The sequence below is a fragment of the Colletotrichum phormii genome (assembly GCF_030913505.1).
Source record: "Colletotrichum phormii strain CBS 102054 chromosome Unknown BDP81scaffold_1, whole genome shotgun sequence".
Lineage (NCBI taxonomy): Eukaryota > Fungi > Ascomycota > Sordariomycetes > Glomerellales > Glomerellaceae > Colletotrichum > Colletotrichum phormii.
The window spans coordinates 160,078-181,649 of record NW_026851443.1 but is presented as its reverse complement, the minus strand read 5'-3'; the positions used below and the strand labels follow the sequence as shown (position 1 = coordinate 181,649).

Genomic DNA, 21,572 nt, shown 5'->3' with positions numbered 1-21,572 from the left:
CAAATGTAGCGCAGCAAACACGTTTACTCGTCACTACCTCCTTCCCTAGTCGTAGGCTCTCGTACATACCCAAGGTACCTCCCGCCACCTTAGGTAGGTAGTGGCATAGATATTCTCTGTGTCTCGTCACATCTCCTCATCTTCTTTGTTGGCTCTTGCTGCAGAGCCCCCTCTCCAATGCATACGTACGAATACCTAGCATTGATAGTTACGTACATATGTCATACTGTAGGTAGCTAAGTAAAGATGGAAAAGGAGGAATTTCCGGGCCAGGTACTTTTATTGCGTGGAACGACACAAGGTCAAGGTACGGATACCTTGAGAAATACTCGCTGCTTGTCACTGCTTTCCGGCTACATTCGATACGTACCCGCATTGGTAGCAGTCGGGATGTCAAGGACAGGGTCATCTCCGCAGGGGGGACCAAGGAGGAAGGCAAGGAAGAAGAAGAAAAATAATTAAATCGGGTCCCTGCCGTGCCTGCCCTCAGTGCCCTGTGTGCCTGTGCCTGTGGTCAAGTGTTGAGTGTGGTCCTGCCGTCTTGGAAGGGGGAAAGAATGGAAGGAACGAACGGTACCTGCGCAAAGCAACAGCGGCAAGTGCAACCCGCAAGTACCGGGTTCAGGGCAGGACCATTGGAGGCAGGCAGGGCAGGGACGGGGATGTTCCTGACCCGTCCTTCTTCGAGACCGCTTTGCATCTTGGGGGCACTTCCCACTGGCATCTCATCTCATCCAATGACACGCTGCTATCGGGAACAGATGGATTGAATAGTGGATCCTCCAGGAGGGACAAGACACGGTACGTACCGCTTCTCCATTCCCAGCACTCTGCGGCGGCCTGCGGCCTGCCACTGACTGACTGAATCTTTTCTCTCCAGACAGACAGACCTGCAGTTCACCTCGACCTCACCTTATTCCGATACCATCTTGGGACGCATCCTGTTCTACCTTAATCGGCTTATACCAAAGTACAGATACTCTGCACTAGGTATGCTCAAGACGGCACACACATACACTCGGTCTCCGAGCCAGCAGTGCTGACGACTTCCCAAAACCTGCTATGTATTCGAACCTCTAGGCGCACCATCTACATGAGGTGGCTCCCTACCTCACCTCGGAAGCCCCTGGACCAAAAGAGAAAGAGTCCGGAGTGGATGCAATTCGAAGAAGCGGAAACACGGAAACAAGGCAATGGAAGAAGACGAAGAAGAAGAAGAAGAAGAAGAAGAAGAGAGCCACGCCACGCACGGCAGAAGCGCTGTCAGGTGGATGAGCCCTGTCTGCCTCGACGGGCATGTTCCATCGCCACGGACTATTCGTACGCATATAGGCCATCAGTAGACTACTGGCGGCCCCCCATGGACCTACGAATTCAATTCTACTTCGTACAGCTAGAGTTGCTCCACCACGAGACTGCGTCGTCCACATCGTGACGCTTCCACTGCCAGGAACTCAGGGGCGCCGAGACGCGAGAGGGCCTCTCAGAGGGGCGGAAACACTCAAAAACTTCCATCGCTAAAAGAGAAACACATTAGCCCTCTTCTAGCCATGCTGGCCCTGGCGCACTCTCTTCAACCCCTGCTATGCCCCTGCAGCAGCCCCGGTCCAGCTGCGAGCTCTGGTCTTTTCCTCCGTCCACTACCCACATCTCCCCTGTCTGTCATTCCCGTCAACCATCTCAACTTCTCCAGGGACACACACGCAACCAATGCCGCAATCCTAGGGAGAAATATTCCTGTAGCCTACTGACTATTACTGTGCAGACAGCAAGAGCCTTGACTGCTTTCAGACGACGCTGACGCCGTTTTGACTCTATCGCCGTTTGCAGACATCCTCACTGGCCTGAATTCCATCCGCCCGAAGCCGTGTCTCTGACTATCCTCTAGCGCATCTTCCGCCCTCCGCTTCTTTGATGTCCTCGTCGGCTTTCGTTGTCAACTCATACGCCATCCATACTTTCCCATCAGATCGAATCGACTTGAGATGGCATCGCATTTCATCCTATCAGCCACCGCTTCTCCACCTCAACTGCCTAGCTGACTTTGCGGCGTCACCGGTCGAGCCGTTTCTTTCCCCCAAAGTCCAACCCCGAGACCAAGAGGAACCGGCAATCGTCCCGGCTCCGGTTGCTGGCGGTAGTCAATGTTGTACAGTTTCAGACCGGCTCCCCAAAAGGGAGAGCATAGAGGATGGAGGACGCCATCTCGGGAGCCGGATCGTAGCCCGTGTCATACATGGCTGTGTGTGGAATGACATTGCAACTTCATATTATCCACCTCCATCTAGGTCTTGGACGCCTAACCCGGAGTTCATCAATCACCGCCGCACTGGTACCGAGCGCGTTCCTGCACAACTCTGGAAACACCTCGTACACGGTGCCACGGGCTGGTTTTCTTCTCAACGACATGCCAGATACTGTTATACCCTCCGCATGCGTGCCATTCCACATAACGTCCTGTGTTGGTTCGCAAATCGCATCACATCAGCTAGAAAACGGCCACCGTCGTTCCTGACTCTTGCGACTCTGCACTAGTCCTGCTCATGTGCCGTTCCGAGCCTCCAATGCGACACAACACCGCTTGCTGGCCTTGCTCTGCGGCTGCTCCTGCCGACAACGACAGGGGAGACGAGAGAGGCAAACAAAATTGGCCGCCGGAGACTTTTCGTCACTTGACGCAGACGTACGGATACGGATACCTGTAACTGCAGTCTCCAGCTTTGAGCCGTTGTCAGAGAGACGGTTTTCAAGCATATCGTTCGACGAGAATCTCCATACCTCTTCCCCCACCGCTACTTCAGAAGACATCGGCATCAGACCATGTCTGCCTGCCAGACCAAGCATTGTCTCCTCTCTCGTCACTTTTCTAACCGCCGCAGCATCCGTGGTGCATAGGCACTTGTATGTTGCGCACTTTGTCTCCCACCTGAGAAGCCATCGAGCGAGCGGATCTCAGGGACCAAATCGTCCTCCTCGCTCCCCACTCGCTCTTATCCGCACAGGTGTCCAAGCTCTTTCATCGCCGCCTCAGTGTACTCCGTATGCAGCGTCCAAGTCTGGTCCGGTCTAATTAGTCCAGCGACATATCAGATCTAATTGTCTTGAACCTGCAGTTGGGCGGGCGGGCGCACTCAAATATGCAGCACATGCAGGCCTCGCATGGCATGGCATCGCGTTGCATCGCGTTGCATCGCATCAACCATCAACGCTAATAAAGGGACCCAAGCTAAAGTCCATGTGGCCTCTCCAACTCGAGGCCCATTGAGGCCGCACCATCTCGCATCGCACGCCCGACTGGCTAGTCGCCGTCATAGATTAGTCCTGGGCTCAAGGCTGCTGGGCATGGCCACTCCGAGCCCTCCAAGCCCTCCTGTCTCCGCCAACTCGCCAACCTCTCCGCCATGATGCTGCACCGTTGCGGAGATCTTAATGCATGCAGCACACCACGGCCTCCGAGGGATCCATCAACCCATTTACTGTGCCTTGCCTTTCAATGCGCGCCTCCTGGACTAGACGGTCTAGTCTACACAGTAGACGGGCCTGCGCCGCTCGTCCCTGGCAAAAACTGGCCTGTCGGGCAAATACTAGCTGGTCATGTGCGGGAAATGGGCCAGGGCTCTCGATACTCAGCCGTCCAAGATGGTGTCGACTTGCTTGCTTTGCTGCAGAAGTTCCGGCAATCAGCTACGGGCGATGTCCTACTTTGGACAGACCAGTGCAGCCGATATCCTCCTTCAGCTCGTTGCTCCAGAATTACGCAGTCCTATCTACCTTTTTGAGCATCAGCACGCCGTTGCCCTCTTCCACTTTCACAACGCCCCTGGTCGTCGGCAGTCGAACCGATTCCGATTAAGGTGTCTCCGTGCGAGCCCGGTATCTTGGACATTTGGAATGCACCGACCATCTGGTTAATCTGCTGCTTGGTTTTCTCGGCTTACATCTTTGCCAGAGAAGGTCGTGCCTGCCGCCGCACCCAACGACATCCAAGTTTGTACGGATACGCTTCATTCCCTACGGATATACGTCCCCCGCGTTCGATAATGACGGCAATGCCAGCCTACCTCTCGGAGACGTAACGCTTATGACAGATCAAATGCACGCAATATCTCTGAACCACCTAACGTATGCGCCCCTGGCTCAACGTCGCCAATCTTGCAGGGCACGCAGGAGCGGAAGCGGCTAGGACCAGGGTTGACCACACAGTAACGGATTTAAGGAGCGGACAAAGCACCCCAATCCGGGGCCGAACAATGCGTCTGTTATCAATGGCCTCTCATCTGTCATCTCGCTGACGCTCAAACATCAGAGCATTCAGTCCAACCTCCATCAGAGACTGAATCGTCATCAGCGATCGTCCCCTTACGCCGCAAGCGCTGCTATCAGCTCCTAAACCCAGATTGAACCACTTGCCCGAGCTGTGCGCCCGGCCGATCAAGTCAACCGCTTTTTGTCTCGGGTGGGGTCTTTGCACAGCTTGTTCAGCTTACCAAATACGGCCGGCCCGGGATAACGTCCGTCGGCGAACCCCGGCGACATCGCCGTAGTATTCCGCCCCGAGTGGTTCAAAATCATCATTTCTCACACTCTGCACGGATACTCCGTAGGGATTTAGATATCCGTACGGATTCAGCACTCATGCCTTCCATTGTCAGGCTAGGTATCAGACTCAGATCACCCGTCGACCGACTTTACCTGGATCTCGTGCGAGTGCCGAGGCTCTAGCTGATGGACGCCCCGAAACGGCCTAGTTGGTTGGCATCACGCAGGTGGCTTGCGTTTGAAGGGCGGTTGGCGGAGAGCAAAGACGATGCCCCTGATCCACCTTTGAGGAGCCTCTCCACATACTTTAACCCTCTTCGCTTGCTTTTTCCTCTTAGACCTAAGCAGACTCGATCATCTTGGCCAGTTGTCAGTCGCGTGGCACTGATGCGGGTTTAATGCCAGAAATGCCATCTTGGACATGACGGTCAGTCTTACTGTCTAATGTACCAGAAGGTCCCAGACATATCCACTCATACACCGCCAAGGTCCAGACCAACATTGAGATTCTCGTGTGGCTTGCGATATGCGCCAATAGCTTCGGTCAGTTGGGTACGCGAGTGCCTTGGACTCCCAGTGTGCCAGTCCATCAGATGTATTTCTACAGCTGCCATCACAACATACGTGCGCAGTGGGATGTGTGAACAACGAGCCAGTGCTGGCACACTCTCACACTCTCTCCTCGGCGGCAGATACAAGTCGTGTCTTGCATCAGAGAGATGAATTCGTCTTCATATTCCGGATACAGCACCCGTCAGACCGTAGACGGGATCGCTGAGCATTGTCCCACTGCCACAGTGTCTCACAAACCCTACGAAAGCGATCTGTAATACGCTGCGGACTGCACCCTTGCCAATGAGCACAAGCCGCCTCAGCACAAGCCGCCTCAGCACTAGCCACTTTACAGTAGCATTGGGGGCATCGTATGCTTTCGAATCGTGGAGAGACGGGGATATTGACTCGTACCTTGCGCTGAGGATCATGAAGAACCGGGGGGACTTTCGCCTTTTGCTCATCATTTGAGCGGTCCGTTCCTGTGTGCATGCCCACGACGCCCTCCGAGGCAGGTCGACTGGCTTCCAGATCGCGGAAACCCCTATTATGGGATTCTCGCCTTGGGTGATCCCACAGCAGCTCGTCGCACTAGATGACATGTCTGAGACATGAGCTAGGGTCGTTACACATCATCAAGCGGTGATGAGAAGCTATCCCAGCCATCTGGTTTGTGTCCCTCAAAGGACACAGGAAACGAGTCGCTGACCAGAGTTCTAACTGAATAATGTATCAGTCCGTAGGCCACGGCGAGAACTAGGATCGACAGGGCTGCGTCTCGAAAAAGCCCGTCCCTCGTTCCGACGTGTTAATTGATGATCTTCGTGCGGAGGGGCAACGTGGTGTTGCGGGTCGACAAGCTATATCCACCTCGAAGCGAGGACGATCGCGAGGTCTTGAGGTTGCAGTCTCCTCCGACCAGTTAATTACGCACCCTCTCCACAGACCACAGCGACCACTGAGCTTCAGGCGCACCCTGCACGTAAGCTTACTCTCGTTCACTACTCAGAACCCAGAAACCCGGAGTTGGCACTCTGTTGGGGGGTTGGCAAAAACCTGCTGCCTGAGTCGCAGTGTAAATGAGCGCCATGCAACGCCGGCCCGATGGCGAGTCAGGATGGAGTTGCGATTTCTGGGAACGTTGCACGCGGATTGTCTCGCTCGAGCGCTGGCGCTGGGGAGTCGGCCGACCCGTACCAAGATCGAGAAAAAGGCTTTACGGATACGGCGCCTTTTTCGAGGTTTTGGGAAATCGACGTTGCACGAGGCTTGGCCCGACCGGTAGCATCTTTGCGAGGCGGCGGCTCCTGGAGTGCCGGATGCTAACAACGACGAGGGGGGCTTGACGGGAGCCCTGGGTTCGGACATTGCTTCTTTGTCTGGTGTCTTGCCTATGTAGTGGCTGGAAGCCTACGACAACGTTTTCAAGGAGTTGAGAAGGTGGAGGAATGCTTCCAGAAACATGTGAAGCCTTTCGATGCGAATGGCTGAAAGGGTGCAAGAGGTAATTAAGTAAGACGCGCAAGCGTGCGGCAGAACGGCTGGTGACATTCATCTCATGTAAGTGGTTCTTGATCCGGCATATATGGCTGTCTTCCTCCACGATGACACTAGAGTTCTGTGATTGGTATCAGTCTCGCTGTGAGAAATGTCGTATTGCATACTAAGATGTGACGATGAAGAGCTGACGCTATCATCCTTTGTGTGCAAGGAGCTGACGGTTTCGAATCCATCTCTCGGAGCTAAGGCGTCTCTTCCTGTTCGCAGTTGGGCGGATGTATCAGCGTGTTTGCGATGACGGCCCCTTTTCTTGGATTCCAATAACACTGCTCAATGGAGCTTTACTAGCAGCGGTTGAGAGAGAGGGGCATACCTACTCAGAATTGAGAGGCCATGCTGCCAGAGGCTGGCCTCAGCAGCGGGCCTCCATGAATCCATGGATTTATCTATACAATATGGGAGAAGGCGAAAGCTAAGTGCTGTAGGCTATCAAGAGAACCATAGATATAATATTTCTCAGTCCAGTAGTCCCGGCGGCTTAGCGAAGGAATTGATGACATTCTACCTTATACCGAAGTGGATTGTCTATCAGCATAGTCGACTTATTCTAGGTAGGTAGACACACGATCCTGTCATTCAATCTCGGCGAAGTCTGTGGCGAAAGGGAAATGATACTCTGCATGAAGTTGACGTGCTCGTCGCCTATCTGTATAAATAGATATCTACTCTCGGCGAATCACAGCCTCGATTTGAAACCGCACAGCCATAAGGGTTGTTGCTTCTAGAATCGGACGTACCAATCTCGAGGAACTCGCTCGAAGTTGACAGCTCGGTTCGTGTAATTGTGCTCTCCATCCAGGGCCGTCCGTTTCTCTAGGGGGGGGGTTTACTTCGGCTCAGGTGACTCTTTCGGTATCCCGTCCCTCCCGGTTGGTTATTCTTGACGAAATACTCCGATGCTAGCAGAGGTTGATAAACAAGGGGAAGCGGCTGGTATTGAAGAATCTTGCTTTCTGATGGAGCCTGAGAAGTTCCTCTTCGGCCTGGCAACTTGGCTCGAAAACTTGGCGTCACTTCTCGCTGCGTCTACTCTACGACGAGGACAAGACGTGAAGGAATGGGCCGGATTTCAGGCTGCCGTTGAGTAAAAGACGAGATAGAATGGCTACGTACTCCGGCCTTTTATACTAAGTCTTAGTTGAGTTTGGCGGGCAGAGGTAGCCCCGTATTCCTATGGTGGTGGAGAGTCGCATAGAATCAAAAGATCCCTTGCGCTTTGCTCTTGTACATCATGAAGATCTGACGGGGATCGGAATGAGGATTCCGGTATTTGGCAAAGTATCTGTATGGCCCACGCTTCGAACGTGGCGAGTTAATCTTGTAGGTGTAGGGTTACGGCGAGAAAGCAATATAGTGTTGACTTTGCGTTCCGGATTCGCGGTTCTGGGGACGAGAAGAGCGGGTGGACAGAGTGGATGCTAACCATGACACCTTCCATCTTCTAGCGCGGGAATTGACTTTGATAATGCGAGTACCTTTTTTGACTTTTCTGAGCAGAGAGATATACTTTGCGTAGTAGTCTGTCTTGGGAATTCGACGACACGACATCGCTGCTATAATCGATTTGCTCAACTTTCCCCATGAGAGGTCAAAACCGACTTGATGTACACCATCTGCCGGTGTTAGGTCTACGTGCTCACCTCTAGGGTCAAAGCTGTGAATCCAGGATGTATGAATGACATAGTTTAGACGGTGTTCTTTCTCATGCCATCCTCGAACTTGAACACGACCTTTGGGGACAGCATCAACGCCAGACTCGGCGTTCGCCGAGACCCTATCCTGCGCTCATGGAATCGACATAGGCTTGCTCTACCTGTACGATTTTGCCTACCCGTTGATGGCTCAGTCTTTGCCAACGTGAGTTGCGCTCAATTGCAATTCTGTCATCAGGCCCATAGGGTTCAAAGATGGATCCTCTTTACCATCCGCGCCAAATGGCTAGCGTCGTTGTGTCTTGTCCGTGTCTGCTCGCCAGTCAAGTCTCTGGTTTCGAACCGTGGAGGTGGTAGTTTCCTGTGTGCTAAACGTTTGCCAAATCTCACTTTTGAACCTGATGCCAAACTTTTTCTAGCTGCACTTAGTATAAGTTATGTAATTAGCGGCAAGAAAACACGTTGTTTGCCCAACTCAGGGTCCAACCTTGTTTGGATCAACGCACGTTTCCCCCTCCTAGCATAGCACGACTCCTTCTCTGCTCTATGCTCCCTTGTTTTTCTCCTAGCGGCTTCTTTCCTCCCCCCCATTCGCTGGGAGGGAGATTTTCTTACTAAATTCCCTCTCAATTGGACGGGTTTACGCATATCAGTGCATTATTCATGGGCATGCATCAGCGTCGTCGCAATTAGCGGTGGTCCGATGCACGGGACGCACCGGATCGGCGCGCTTCCGGGGCGCGGTTTCGAGTCGGTGGGCTCTTCCTGTTTGGCGGGTATGGCGGGAAGAGAGAAGGGAATACGTAGGGTCAATCATGCCACTGAAGGCACTGAGGAGAGATTTGTGGTTGAGTTCTGATATTGGGAGTTTCTTCAGTTTTCAATGCTTGATGGAATTTGTTCTGTTTGTTTGATGGCTAGGCACATGTGTATACTTTGGTTATTGCGGCATCCCACTCGCGGCTTTCAGGTTGCATTATAGCCTTTTTGGGACATTTTGATTTGAGGTCGGGTTGTTGTCGCTCACTCAGCCCATAATCGATTGTTCTGTCTAGTGTTGAAGAGGTAGGGAGACGCTTTCAAACGCGTGTACAGTACATACACCACACTCTGTCCAGCAACCAAAAGAACTCCCCGAGGAACGCTCGCTCGCGAGAGAAGGAGACACAGCTACACATCTCGATGGCAGCTCTCCTATCAACGTCGGCGCTGAGGCGCAGGCTGAGGACGGCCATCGACAGCGACTCTCCCGGGAGGCGGCTGTGGAGTTGGAGCGGGCCGAGTCAAGAAGCGGAAGAGAAGGTTGAAAGAGCGGCTGCTCTTCTCTCATGGGAGGAGTTACGTGAGTACCATGCACGAAGATTCTTGTTGGATATTGAATTGGAAGTTGACGCTTAGTCCGTAGCTGAGTGGCAGCAGTGAGTTGTTCCTTGTGATGTGAGGACTACCTTAATGGGCACGACTAATTCGAACAAGATGCGGAAGCGATCACATCAAGACTGGGTATCGGTGAGTATTTCTGGGTAATGATATTGTATGTAACGTCTTGTTCTAATGGGTACTGAGATAGACAAGCGTGTGGCTCCGTATCAAGCTGCTTCGGCAGTTGGACCTATATGCATAATGAGTCGGGTGAGTTAAAAAGTATAGTCCCAGCCTGGCAACATGTCACAATCTGATACCAAGAACAGTAAACATCTACTCTCACGTAATAGGCGCCATAATCTTCATTCTGCTACCATTCTACGTCTTCAGCGATGGTATACCAGCCAGATGGAGCATCGCCTCAACCGCAGACGTGGCCGTCTGTACCGCCTATGCCATTGGTGTTACCATCTGCTTCGTCCTTTCCACGGCGTAAGTTCACCTTGGACACCAGCTTCCCTGGCTCAGTCTTCTATCCCCCCCCCTTGATGTCCAACACAGTACAGCCTACTAATTCGAGTTCCCCCACAAAGCTTCCACACCCTCATGTCCCACAGCGAACCCATCTACCTCTCGGGCATCAAAGCCGACTTCCACGGCGTCCTTGCCCTAATGTGGTCCTCCGTCTTTCCCCTGGCACATAACGTGTTCCCTAACTCCGCGGCCACGCGGGACGCCTACATCGCGCTGACCGGCGTGCTGGCCGCTCTCTGCGCCGCGGCGACGGCGAGGCCTGATCTGGGGGCCGTGGACCTGGGACATCACCGCGCCGCGTTGTTTGCGACGTTTGGGCTCGCAGCATTTGTGGTGCCCATCGGGCACGGGGTGGTGGTGGCAGATGGTGGAAGGGAGGTGTGGGATCGGGTTGGCGGGTGGTGGGTTTTGGGGACGGCTGGGTGGAATTATGTTGCTGTTTTTGTGTATTGGTCCAAGGTGAGTTCCTCTCTCGCTTCAAATTTGTGACTTTTGCTTTGTTTTCCATGTCTTCAGCGGAGCGTGGTCGTCGAGGTTGGTGCTTTGGGCTTGAGAGACTTTGCTAACTGTTCTCGGGGGCCAGTTCCCGGAAAGATGGTTCCCGAGGTCGTTTGACTTGCTTGGGGCCAGCCACCAGTTGATGCATATATTTGTAAGTTGAGGCCTTTTCTGCCGAGGTTGCCTTGGATGAGACGGTAGGGAGATGTACTGATCGTCTCAGGTTCTGGCTGCTGCTCTTTCGTATGCCAAGGCTGTCGTTGTGGCTTTTGACTATAGACATGCGCGGGAGCTTGCGTGCTGAATTTTTGGCCTCCGGCAAAAGGACATGCAACAGACAGCCTGGGGAGACATATATCTTTAAGGGTGAGCTCTCTTCGAAGGGAGTTGGTGTTAGTAGAGATTAAAAGCGAAAGATTGTTGTTGAACCATGGACCGGCATCGTAGTTTGACGGTCTACTCGATCTCTGGGAAGGGCTCAGCATAGGACGAAATCTAATTAGAATCTATATATAGTTAGTTGTTCTTGGAACAAGGCTGCACTCTCCATGAGCAGAGTTACTGTCCACCGACATGAACAACAACCTTCCCCCGTGCCCTACCACTACCAACAATCTCATACCCATCCACAGCCTCCTCGAACCGAAGCTCTCTCTCCACGACCGCCTTCACTCTCCCATCCGCCAGCATAGCAACAACCTCCTCCATCAACGTCTTCCCAGGATCCATCATCGCCGTTGCAGCCCACCGCCTCCCCGTGCCGCCCAACCAAGTCGAACGAGGCCACAACGCATTCATCTGCATCTGCCAGACCGCCTTCACAAGAGCCCCAACGGACTGATCAGCCGGCTTGATACCCACCGCAGAATACACGCCCTCGGGCTTGAGATACTCTGCGCAGTGCACATAAACATCCTGCACACCAACACAATCAACAACAGCATCGAACCGCTTCCCCTCGCCCCCGAATTTCTGCCCCAGCACCCTCGACACAGGCAACGGACGACCCGCAGTATAATCCACCACCTCGTCGGCTCCCAGACCCAGCACCATCTCCGCGTTCCGTCCCGAACAGACGCCGACGACGTACCCTTCGGGTCCGACAATCGCGCGCGCCATTTGTACGGCCAGAGACCCGATGCCGCCGCTGGCGCCGTTGACGAGGACTCTGTCGCCCTGTTTCAGGCCCGTTGCGCGGATGGTCACGGCGGCGGTGCAGCCTGCTGTCATGACGCAGCTTGCGTCGCGGAGGGGGACGTGGGATGGGACGGGGACGGCGTAGCGTGCGGGCAGGACGATGTGTTCTGCTAGGGCGCCGGTACCGGTTGGCCAGGCGTATGATATGGGGAGGAAGGCTGCGACGCGGTCGCCTTTGGAGAAGCGGACGGTGCTCTTGACTGTTGCTGCGGCCGTTGTGCTGGGTCCGGCGTTGGTGGGCGTCGAAGTACCCACATCTGAACCGGACCCGGATTCAGGGCTCCACTCGTCCGTTACGGTTCCGCTTAGGTCCCAATCCGGCACCGCCGTCTTTGCGCGCACGGCGCCCGGTAGTTTAGTGATGTAGAGGTGTCCGCCCGGATTCAGCGCCGCGTGTGCGACTTTTACGAGGAGCCATTGGTTGCCGTCGGCGGCGCCGGGGACGGGTTTGGCTTTTGCGAGGAGATGGGGCGCTGGTGGGAGGGATGGGGTCGGTCTGGAGACGAGGGAGAGGACGGAGCGGGGGGTGCCGCGGTTCGTGAATGTCCAGGCGCGTGATGAGGCCATTTTTACTTTAGGTTAAAGAAAGGTGAGATTGAGGAACTGGCTGTTTGGATGAGGGCTTGGTGAATGTGAGGTGTAGAATTTGGGGGGATGGGGGTTTAAGAGAAGCCACAGGGAGAATGTTCATGGAGAATGGAGCGCAAGGAAGATGATGCTCGGTTTATAAATATCACATATTTTTCAGGTATGCCTCTTGTCGCATTTTGATCAGTTCTTATACAGATGCCATAACTGCACTTGGTCAAGAGTCGTCGTCAGGATCGGCGGAAGTCGGCGCTGCCTAACGGTTAAACATAACGGTAGGAATACGTCCCTGCCACATCGGACACCACGAGCGAGGGGGGCCAATAGCAACCAGTGAAGAACGCCACGATTCAAAAGACACACATTATGTTTTTTTTTTCTTTTTCTTCTCTCTCAATTTCCTTCGACTCGGGAGGAAAGAGACAACTGCCATACCGCCTTCGTGTTGCCATTTGGGTAGCTTATGTTGCACTCCATATTAAGTACGTGAGCTGAAAGTCATGGCAGAGATCGTTTCGGCTGCTCGTAGTTGACATGGGCCGTGAAACGATGTAGTTCGGCCTCATTGCCTGTTATATATGGATTCAAGACTGCGGACGAGGGGATGGCGAGTTTGCAATGAACGGACGAGAAGGGTTGCATTTTATAGTCGGTCTAGACAGGTCGGACTGGCTACCGCTACATTGCCCAGCAGCGATCCAAAGGCCGAAGGGGATACTGTGGCGATGCTCTGGCGTGAAAGCTTGCTCACAGCAACCAAATTTTGCATCTTGAGGGTCACAAGTTCTGCCGGGCTAGGATCGTTGTTTCGGGAAATTTGAGAGGCTGGTTGGAACGTCAAAAGTGGTCGTCCGAAGAAAGTTCACCAGATAGCGTTGGTATCAGGACACTGCATCAACGTGACCACAGCCCCAGCTGAGATTCAGGTTCGAGGAGATGTACGAGATCCAGTGTCGCAAATCCAAGTTTAGTACTGTGGCCATGCATGTTCATACTACAACGCCGGGTCAAAAGTAATGGTCGTATATTGAGAATGCCCCAACTGAAATGTGGGGAGTGCTAGGTACAAAACATACCTAGGGAAGAATCATCGGCACAGCTACGGCAAGTCTGCCCAGGCCATTGGGAACATACCTACATACCTACATAACGTAGGTAGGTAAAAAGGGTTTATCCGAACATGTGACCAGAAAAAAGACCCGAACGTGCAGCTGACACTTTTCCTCCGAGCTGAATGGGTCGCCACACCAGTTGCCAGGTTCATCGCATTGAATTGGGTGGCACGGGCGACGTCTCACTGGCAAGTCACCAGAAGTCTCCAGGTGGAGTGGGACGATTCGACACGACATGTCCCCCGCGACGGCCTGAAGTCTGGTGGCTGTGGGGCGCTGGACTTTTGAAGGAGTGGACCTGGACTCGCTGGACTGTGCCCGCCCGGGCTGTACCTGTAGCTTGTGGCACTGCGGCACCGGCACGAAAGGGAAGGTGGAGATTTGAAGACACTTGTGACTTTTGGGGCGTCGAAAGCGACCCTAAGTACCCTACCCAATGACAGTCTTTCGGCAGCTTAGTGGTCCCTGGGGAAAGAAGACCGGCGACCAGAGCTGACAGCCATGGACTGAGGGGGGATGGGGGGCTCCCTTGGTGGCCAAAAGGGCCAAGACTTTGGGATGCAGAATTCGGGGCCTGGAACCTTGTCGTGCCTGTCACGCTTGCCCACCGGAAAGCCAAAATAACCACCACACCCACCCAACTGGCAAAGCCAAGGGCAATTCATCCCTGGTGCGTCTGCTGCCTATACCCTTTTTTTGTTTTCTGTTTTTTTTTTGTTTTTTTTGGCCGTCTGCCTACCCAGGTACGCATACGCATACGGCAACACACCGTTCCTTTCTGTCTTTCCCATTCCCCTCACGATTGTCTCTCGTTTTTTCTCTCTTCTGCATCCTGCTGGCCGCCTGTTATTGTTTTCGTCTTTGCTGCTGTTGGAGGATTTGTTCACGCCTTGGTCTCCCACATCCCCATCTCCATCGTCGACCCTTACTATCGAGATCATTCACCAGGCCATCTCCCATCGAAGGCTACCGACCTACCTCTTCCCCTTCCCACGACCAAAGCATCATTCCTTCGAAATGTCGATGCCGGGCGCCTTCTCCCCCGATCTGCCACCCTTCGAACCAGACTCCAAAAAGGACGATTCTTCCTCTGCTGCCGCCAACCCGCCGCCTCTCCGTCTCAACCAACCCTCCGACGCCTTCTCCCTCCACACAAACGACCCCTACTACGATGACATTGCCACAGCCTCGTCTTCGAATGCTGGCGACCTGCCCCCGTCCTACACTGACGAACCCTCGTCGCTCGACCCAAAACACAACCTAACCACCACCGTGACCCCGCTCCTGGCAGACGAGTCCGGCCACTCCCCGCTCCTCTTCCGCAGGGACCCCGACACCGGTGCCGAAATCCACTGTTCACGCCGCCTCGATACCGACCCGGCCTTTCTCGAATCCCACATCACCTCTCTTGCCCAGTCGCCACCAAGACCTTACCTGCGTGTCCGCGGCACCCACACCGAGAGCATCCGCAAGCGGGACGATAAGACGGAGAGCAAGACCGTCGTCGACTTTGACGTCCGCGTCGAACTCACCCCTTACCTCTACCGCGACATCGCCACCCGACGCTCGTGGCGCGAGCTCCGCACCGCCGACAACTTCCAAAAGGTTCGCCGCGGTACCGTCTTTCCCACCCGTGCCCCGGGCTTCGGCGGCAGGTCTTCGGGTGCTCGAGGTGGTGCTGCTGGCGAGGAGGTGAGCAAGGAGCCGCCCACGCTGCGGGAGTGGTGCCATCGCTACTGCGCCTCGCACGCAGGGCTCAAGACCTTTTCGCTCCTGCGCACCGTGCCGGGATTCGACGACGATGAGCGCCTCAAGGCCCGTCTCGAGGACCTGGTCCGCGCCACCAACTACCGCGGCCGTATTGACGTCTCCTTCCCCGTCCATGATGCCAGAGTCGACATCTACAACACGTGCCGCGTGAACCGCTGGCGCTACACCACCTGGGTTTGCTGGCTCTTCTACCTGACCTTCCTCTGGGTCTTTGCGTGGCCCTACCTCTTCTTCCGTACCAAGCGCTTCGAGGTCGTCGAGGCCGAGTGGGCCTTTTCCAGACGCCGGAGAGATCCCCAGACCGGGAGAGCAGCGGGCGGCAGAGAGTACGTCAGCCTGTCAGAGACCGACCTGTACAACATGTGGGGACGGGCCATCTCCAAGGCCGTGCTGGAGAGGAGGCAGGGCGAGCTGGACCAGCGTGATCTGCGAGATGCCGAAGGGCGACAGGATACGAGCTTCGAAGACGTCCTCGCGGGGATCGATCAGGAGACGACGAGAGGCCTCGTGAGGGCCGGCGTGAGTGCGATGAATGTTGTCAATCGGCACTTTGGGTGGGGAGAGGATCGTTGATGTTGGATGTCTCGATCACCGTTTCTTCGTTCTTGATATCGGGTTGTTGGTTTCGTTCCCTCGGACGGGTCGCTTTGCTTCATTTTCCCCTGCTCTTTTTCTTTCCTAAAGACCGGAAGTGCGGGTGTTTTGTCTTTTGGTCCTTTTTTTCCTGCATTGCCTCGTAATGATTCCCAGACTGTGACGCATCATGATTCTTTCTTGTACCCTTTGGTTCGGGAATACCACTGTTTTGGCATAGTAGCGAGGGTTCAGAGTTACCTACGAAAAGCACAGCACGATATATATATATATATATATACATACATACATACGTAACCCCAATCGAGATGAATTGCTAGTAAATCTGATGAGCAGTATTTGTGCTGGAGTGATGTGCTGGCTGTTTCCGAAGAGAAAAAGACTCAGGAAAATGTATGCCAAAGCAAAAGAGGAATCGATCCATTTGTACTCTAGGAAAGAGGAGGGAATTATCATGTTGCACCCGAAGCTTCCGTCCCATGTCTCACAAGCGACCCCTTCGTGTAAGCAACGCTCGAGCATCGTTAGGGTCTAGCTCCGACACGGGCGACCGAAGAATCACCAATTGGATTCTGCACCTACGGGAGTACGGATAGTTAGTTAGGTAATCTGGACCCTGCGACGGAACCCCGCCGTTTTGTTCCATTGTGCCCCGCCATCCCACCTCACCTCACTTTAAGTCTCAATCTCATTGCGCTCATAAAGCTCGCCAAGTGTGTTTAGTTTGTGTCATTCGACGTCACACACTTCTTCACCGCCGGGAAGACTTACCTCCGCGGTAGATAAACCGAACCAGAAAACCGGGAAAAAAGATATACGTACGGAGTTATGGAAGTCAAGAACCCGCGCCGGGTACTGGCCGTCTCGCTCGCCGACTCATCGCAGCACTTGAGTAGAGTCCTTAAAGGTTTGTGAAGCTATACTCACTCTTTTACCATGCTTGTTCACTTGGCCTTGGCATGTGCAACTCGTTCTCGACCCATCTCATCTTCGCTCATCTATGTCACTCTCGTCATGAGATGGAATGGGAAATCAAGCCCGCATCACATGAGAACCTTTGCAACATCCCCAACATCTCATCTCATCAGCATCACATCCTTCCCTACAACCCTCTATTGAAACACCCTCTCACAAAATGACACAAGAAGACACAATCATACTAACGCGAGAGAGACGGCCAGACCTAACAGGCACCCACCCAGAACCAGCATCCACAACCCTCGCAGGCACAACGCACATCCTCCCCATCAAGACGAGCTACTACACCGCCGACGTGCCCATCTGGCTAGACCTCGTCGCCTCCCCGGCCGAATGGTCCGCGTCTTTCCTCTCGCCCGAGGCCAAGGAGGTACTTACCGTGCTGGGCGGTTTGGCCGTTGTTTTTGCCCTGCCTTCTTCTTCTTCTTCTTCTTCGTCTTCTTCTCCTGCCTCCGCGGCCCCGGCTTCGACAGCAGCACCATCACCAGCGTCAGCAGATGCCACCGCCACCGCCACCGCCACGCCAGCACCGAATCCGCCTTCGGTAGAAGACACCCGCGCGCTCATCGCCGAGGTCGGGAAGGTCGTTCGCGAGGGGCTCGGCGGGTGGGGATGGGACGGCGTTGGGTTGGGCATCGGGGTCGGGGAGGGCGTGGCGGACGAGTGGGAGGATCTTTGCGCGGAATGGGGGCTTGAGTTTGTGCAGGTTCGTGGGGGGAAGAAGGATGATGGCCGGAACGAGTTGGGAGGTGAGTTTTTCCACATCCCTCTTTTTTTCCTCCTTTTTTCCTTTCCCCTTTGCCTCTTCTTCTTGCCTCCTTTCTCTTTTCCTTACCCTTTGTTCCTCTTTTTTTTTTTCGCCTCGCACTGTTCAGCATACACTCTATACCCCTATGCCGTGCTTCGACGCTTCAGATTCGATTTGGCAGGAAGTGGGAAAGGAGAGTAAAAGGGCATTTGTCTCGGAACTTACCCCTATGTTACCCCCTCGCGCATACAATACATAATCAGGGTGCGTTCATGCTGATATACCTTTGTCAGAGAAAATGGGCATAGCAAGAGTCCTCGAGGCACTCGAATCCAACGACTGGGACGCCGCAGACGACATGGACGGGCCATCAGACCTCGACTCGGACGACGACGCCGCCGGCAATCTACCCAGGAAACCCAGAGCCCTAGCAGATGGAAACGGCAGCGACGACGGCGACGACGATGAATTCGACCTCGACGACCCAGAGAACCTAGATTTCGGCTTCGACAGAGCGGATTTCGAAGGCTTGAAGAAGGCGATTTGGAACCTTGAGCAGGAGCCGGAAGATGAGGACGTTGCAGGAGAGGGAGCGGGAACGGGGAAGACGGCGGCTGGTGTTGGTGGTGGTGGTGGTGTTGGTGGTGGTGATGGCAAGGTAGCAAGTGAAAGTAACGGCGCTGCTGTCGAGAAATCTGACGCGAAGAAGAAGAAACGTGACGAAGAAAAGGAGGACCTGGACGCCGAGGACGTGGAGAAGATTGAGCAGATGATGCGCAAGCTGCAGGCTGTAAGGGACCTTAGCGCGGGTCTGCCTGAAGACCAGAGGCGGAGGATGGCGAAGAAGGCTGTTGGGGAGGTGATGAAGGAGCTTTGAGCGGGGGGTTGGGGGTGGTGTTGATGTCTCGTCTTCCCATCACTTTGATCCCGGTGTTGTGGTTTCGTCGCTAGGATACAGTCTCCTCCCTCTTGAGGCCAAGGGGGGAGGGAGGGGGAATACGCAGGTGTTCCGCTGGTCTTCTTTGCGTTTGGTCTGAAGCAGGGGACATCAGCAGATGAAGAAGACAACAACTGTGTAGGGAGAGATTTGTGTGTTTCTCCGGACGACGCGCATGAAAACCTTACGGAAAGCGGATGAAGTGCTAAGGAGACTTCGGTAAACGCTCTGCTTGAGCCGAAGTGCCTTTCAGACGTAGGGGCCCCGGAGTTGACGGAAGTGACTAGAACATATCTCCCTCCGACTACAGTCAACTGTGCCCGCTGTTCATTCGAGCAGCGCAAGGTGGACGTGACAAGCCTACCTAGAGACGTCAAGCCCGAGACATCAAGAGAGAGAGAGGGAGAAACACATCAGATTCGTCTTCACACGAAATCACAAAACATCAATCTTTGGAGAAAACTCTTTCCCCCAGTGATGCTATCTATACCCCATCAACTTAACGTGAGCCTAGTTTGTTTCGCCCGAACTACCTTGGGTTCGTAGGACTTTCACATCTCGTTGTACGATGGCCATGACAAACCCCATATGATCCAGCGGGAATACAAACCTTTATAGGGAAAACGACGAAAAAATGTAAGCTACGTAGCTGGACACTTCAAGTAGATAAGCAGCTGGAGTAGGTCGATCTCGCGCGGCTTCGAAAACGAGACCAGAGCAACCAAAGGTCAACAAAAGCGCTCGCCATTCTTAGTCTGACGAGAGTCGTCTGCATACAAACATGCACGATTAAGGTGGCATGCATACGATATTCGACTGCTAAGAATCCTCACCAGGCTTTGGGAGTGAGTCCAAAGGCCAGAAGAACCCCTCCCAGCATGCTTTCAACCAAGGGTTGCAAATAGCCTGTGGCTAGATTTGAAGCCGACTCTTCATGTCCTCTCTGCGCTTCCCTACTATCTCCAACTGTACTGAACCTTCTCGACGGCGCCCACGTCTGCAACGTCCACCCTTAGTCAACTAGCAAGAAATCTAAAGGTATTTCGTCGCCGCATTGAGCTGTAGCCCATCAAGTTGCTGATAGCCCTGCTGGACACAAAATGGAGCAACAACCGTTGCTGACCATTGTCCCCCTAAAGTGGCACCGCATAGGGGTAAATTCTCCAGAAACGTGGCTTCCTGCTGATCTCCCGTGGACTGGAAGGTGTAGGCTATCCAAAGGCTGTAGATCCCGGATATTCTACACCAGCAAAATGCTGCCCCGGGTGTATATGCCCAAGTCGGCAGATACCGAGAGCCATGAAGCCTCCCCTTTCCCTTCTACTCTTCGACGTGCCGCGTGGCATGCATAGAGTGTTGCCTCTTAGTATAGAAACAGGGTCCAGCCCCATCCATATATCTTCCGCAAGCTCACCCATTTCGGGCCAGGAAAAACCGAGGGCGTGGTTAGCCAGACATATAGGGATGCGTTAGACGGCTTGGAAATATAAAGTGAGCCCACTCGAATCGAGGAGTTCGGACGGCGGGCGAACGAATCAGGGGATCCGATAGCATCATGCAGCAAGACTAGGTGGTAGGTCCATATTGCTCAAGATCGTTCGTCCCTAGAGTTATGCTTCGAGGAGGCTCCGCGCTTGATCATGCCGAGTCATGAAGAGATGCCCTCTGCAAGCCAGGTCAATCGCCCTGAAGTTGGGTCAACCCGGGAGAATAGATTGATCCGAACAATTCGGCGGTCAAGTCCCGTCTCGGGTCAAGCAGCTGTCAGCGGGAGGCCGGCCAGGGGACCCGTCTCGGTGAGGGCCGGCAAGAACATCAGACGAACGCTAGCGCCGATCCTCTTGCAAGCCCTTGTGCGATCTCGTACAGATGCACGACGTCGACGTCGCAGACAGACAACGAGCAGGGACAAATCCGGCACAGCCTCTCCATATGGCCCACAGCTTGGTTCATGCCGACGTGGTTCCCCTCCTGTCCCCTCTAGAGGCCCGAGCACGGAGGTCTTTGCAGCAGTAGAATGTTCTGTCGCGCATCGCAAAACAATGCGGCGGAGCAGCGCGTTGGAGACCGGCGTCGCATGACTGGTGGTCTCTTTCTTTACCTCACGAATCCTCCCTCCGTTGCCGGCGGGGAAGCTAGGCTCAATCGGAAATTTCTCAGCGATGCCTGTAATGCTTGTCGAGGAAGCGATAACCTGCTAAGTTTCAGCAAACTCGATCGGGAATGCTTGGCCCGGTATCACGGTAGTTTTGGGTACCCTGCTGCGCTGTTGGGGGCTCGCTAGACGCTGCTTTCGTGATCGTTGGCGACCGGTTGTCGTTGATATCCCAGCATTTAGGGCATTTCATACGGGTAGGCTGTAGCCAAGCCGATTGAGGAGAATAAGTAATCGTCCGAGCTCATTGGCGCGATACTGTGGGATGTCAAGTTTTGCCTCACTGTTGCTAGTGTCGATCAGTCTCGCTGCCCAGTATCTTTCATGTAAGGGGAAGTAAACGATCGTAACATGCACGATGAGGATCTAGGATACGGTGAGCATGCGCCGTCTTGCCATCGAAGCTTCAAAACAAATGTACTTGGAGTAAGTAAGCAATGGCAACGCGTCAAGGCGCGTTTCTCGATGTGTTGTCGCAGTGTCACGATGATCATTCATGCCTCGGCGGAGCCCCAGCTTTAGCGACCTGCCTATTGGTCAGTGGTCTCGGAGTGATTATGCTCTGTCAGTGGTGAACCCGGAGCTGAATGCATTTGCAGGCGGCGTAAAAGCTCTGGACCTCCAGACCTGACTACGAAAGCAGGACCAGACCTTTGGGACCGTATCGATGGCAACTGACAGTCTGACAGCCATGAGCGTTTCGCAGCGTGAAGACAAAGGAAACGACAAAGTCTGTGAAGCACGCCATTGTCAAGCCAAGCCAAATTAGCCAGCTATCGACGATACGGGACTT

General features: G+C 54.1%; 4 protein-coding genes across 4 annotated transcripts; 3 read left to right on the top strand and 1 right to left on the bottom strand.

The window, feature by feature from the left end:
• Positions 1 to 9,351: 9,351 nt before the first annotated feature.
• BDP81DRAFT_618 (hemolysin-III related-domain-containing protein) lies at positions 9,352 to 11,131 on the top strand. Its single transcript, XM_060596065.1, has 8 exons — positions 9,352 to 9,645; positions 9,709 to 9,721; positions 9,780 to 9,812; positions 9,874 to 9,935; positions 9,995 to 10,160; positions 10,262 to 10,661; positions 10,786 to 10,854; positions 10,924 to 11,131. Exons 1-8 carry the CDS (start codon positions 9,486 to 9,488, stop codon positions 11,002 to 11,004), a joined length of 984 nt encoding a protein of 327 aa, XP_060451233.1. The 5' UTR covers positions 9,352 to 9,485; the 3' UTR covers positions 11,005 to 11,131.
• A 127-nt stretch (positions 11,132 to 11,258) lies between these two features.
• BDP81DRAFT_456307 (uncharacterized protein) lies at positions 11,259 to 12,464 on the bottom strand (the record flags this gene model as incomplete). The annotated part of the gene is made up of 2 exons (XM_060593146.1): positions 11,259 to 12,097; positions 12,149 to 12,464. The coding sequence occupies 2 exons, from the start codon at positions 12,462 to 12,464 to the stop codon at positions 11,259 to 11,261; spliced, it is 1,155 nt and encodes a 384-aa protein (XP_060451232.1).
• A 2,150-nt stretch (positions 12,465 to 14,614) lies between these two features.
• BDP81DRAFT_443979 (uncharacterized protein) lies at positions 14,615 to 15,940 on the top strand (the record flags this gene model as incomplete). The annotated part of the gene is made up of 1 exon (XM_060591769.1): positions 14,615 to 15,940. The coding sequence occupies one exon, from the start codon at positions 14,615 to 14,617 to the stop codon at positions 15,938 to 15,940; it is 1,326 nt and encodes a 441-aa protein (XP_060451231.1).
• A 1,156-nt stretch (positions 15,941 to 17,096) lies between these two features.
• Positions 17,097 to 18,564, top strand: BDP81DRAFT_388140 (alpha and gamma adaptin binding protein p34-domain-containing protein; the record flags this gene model as incomplete). Its single annotated transcript, XM_060587058.1, has 2 exons — positions 17,097 to 17,688; positions 17,981 to 18,564. The coding sequence occupies 2 exons, from the start codon at positions 17,097 to 17,099 to the stop codon at positions 18,562 to 18,564; spliced, it is 1,176 nt and encodes a 391-aa protein (XP_060451230.1).
• Positions 18,565 to 21,572: the final 3,008 nt, after the last annotated feature.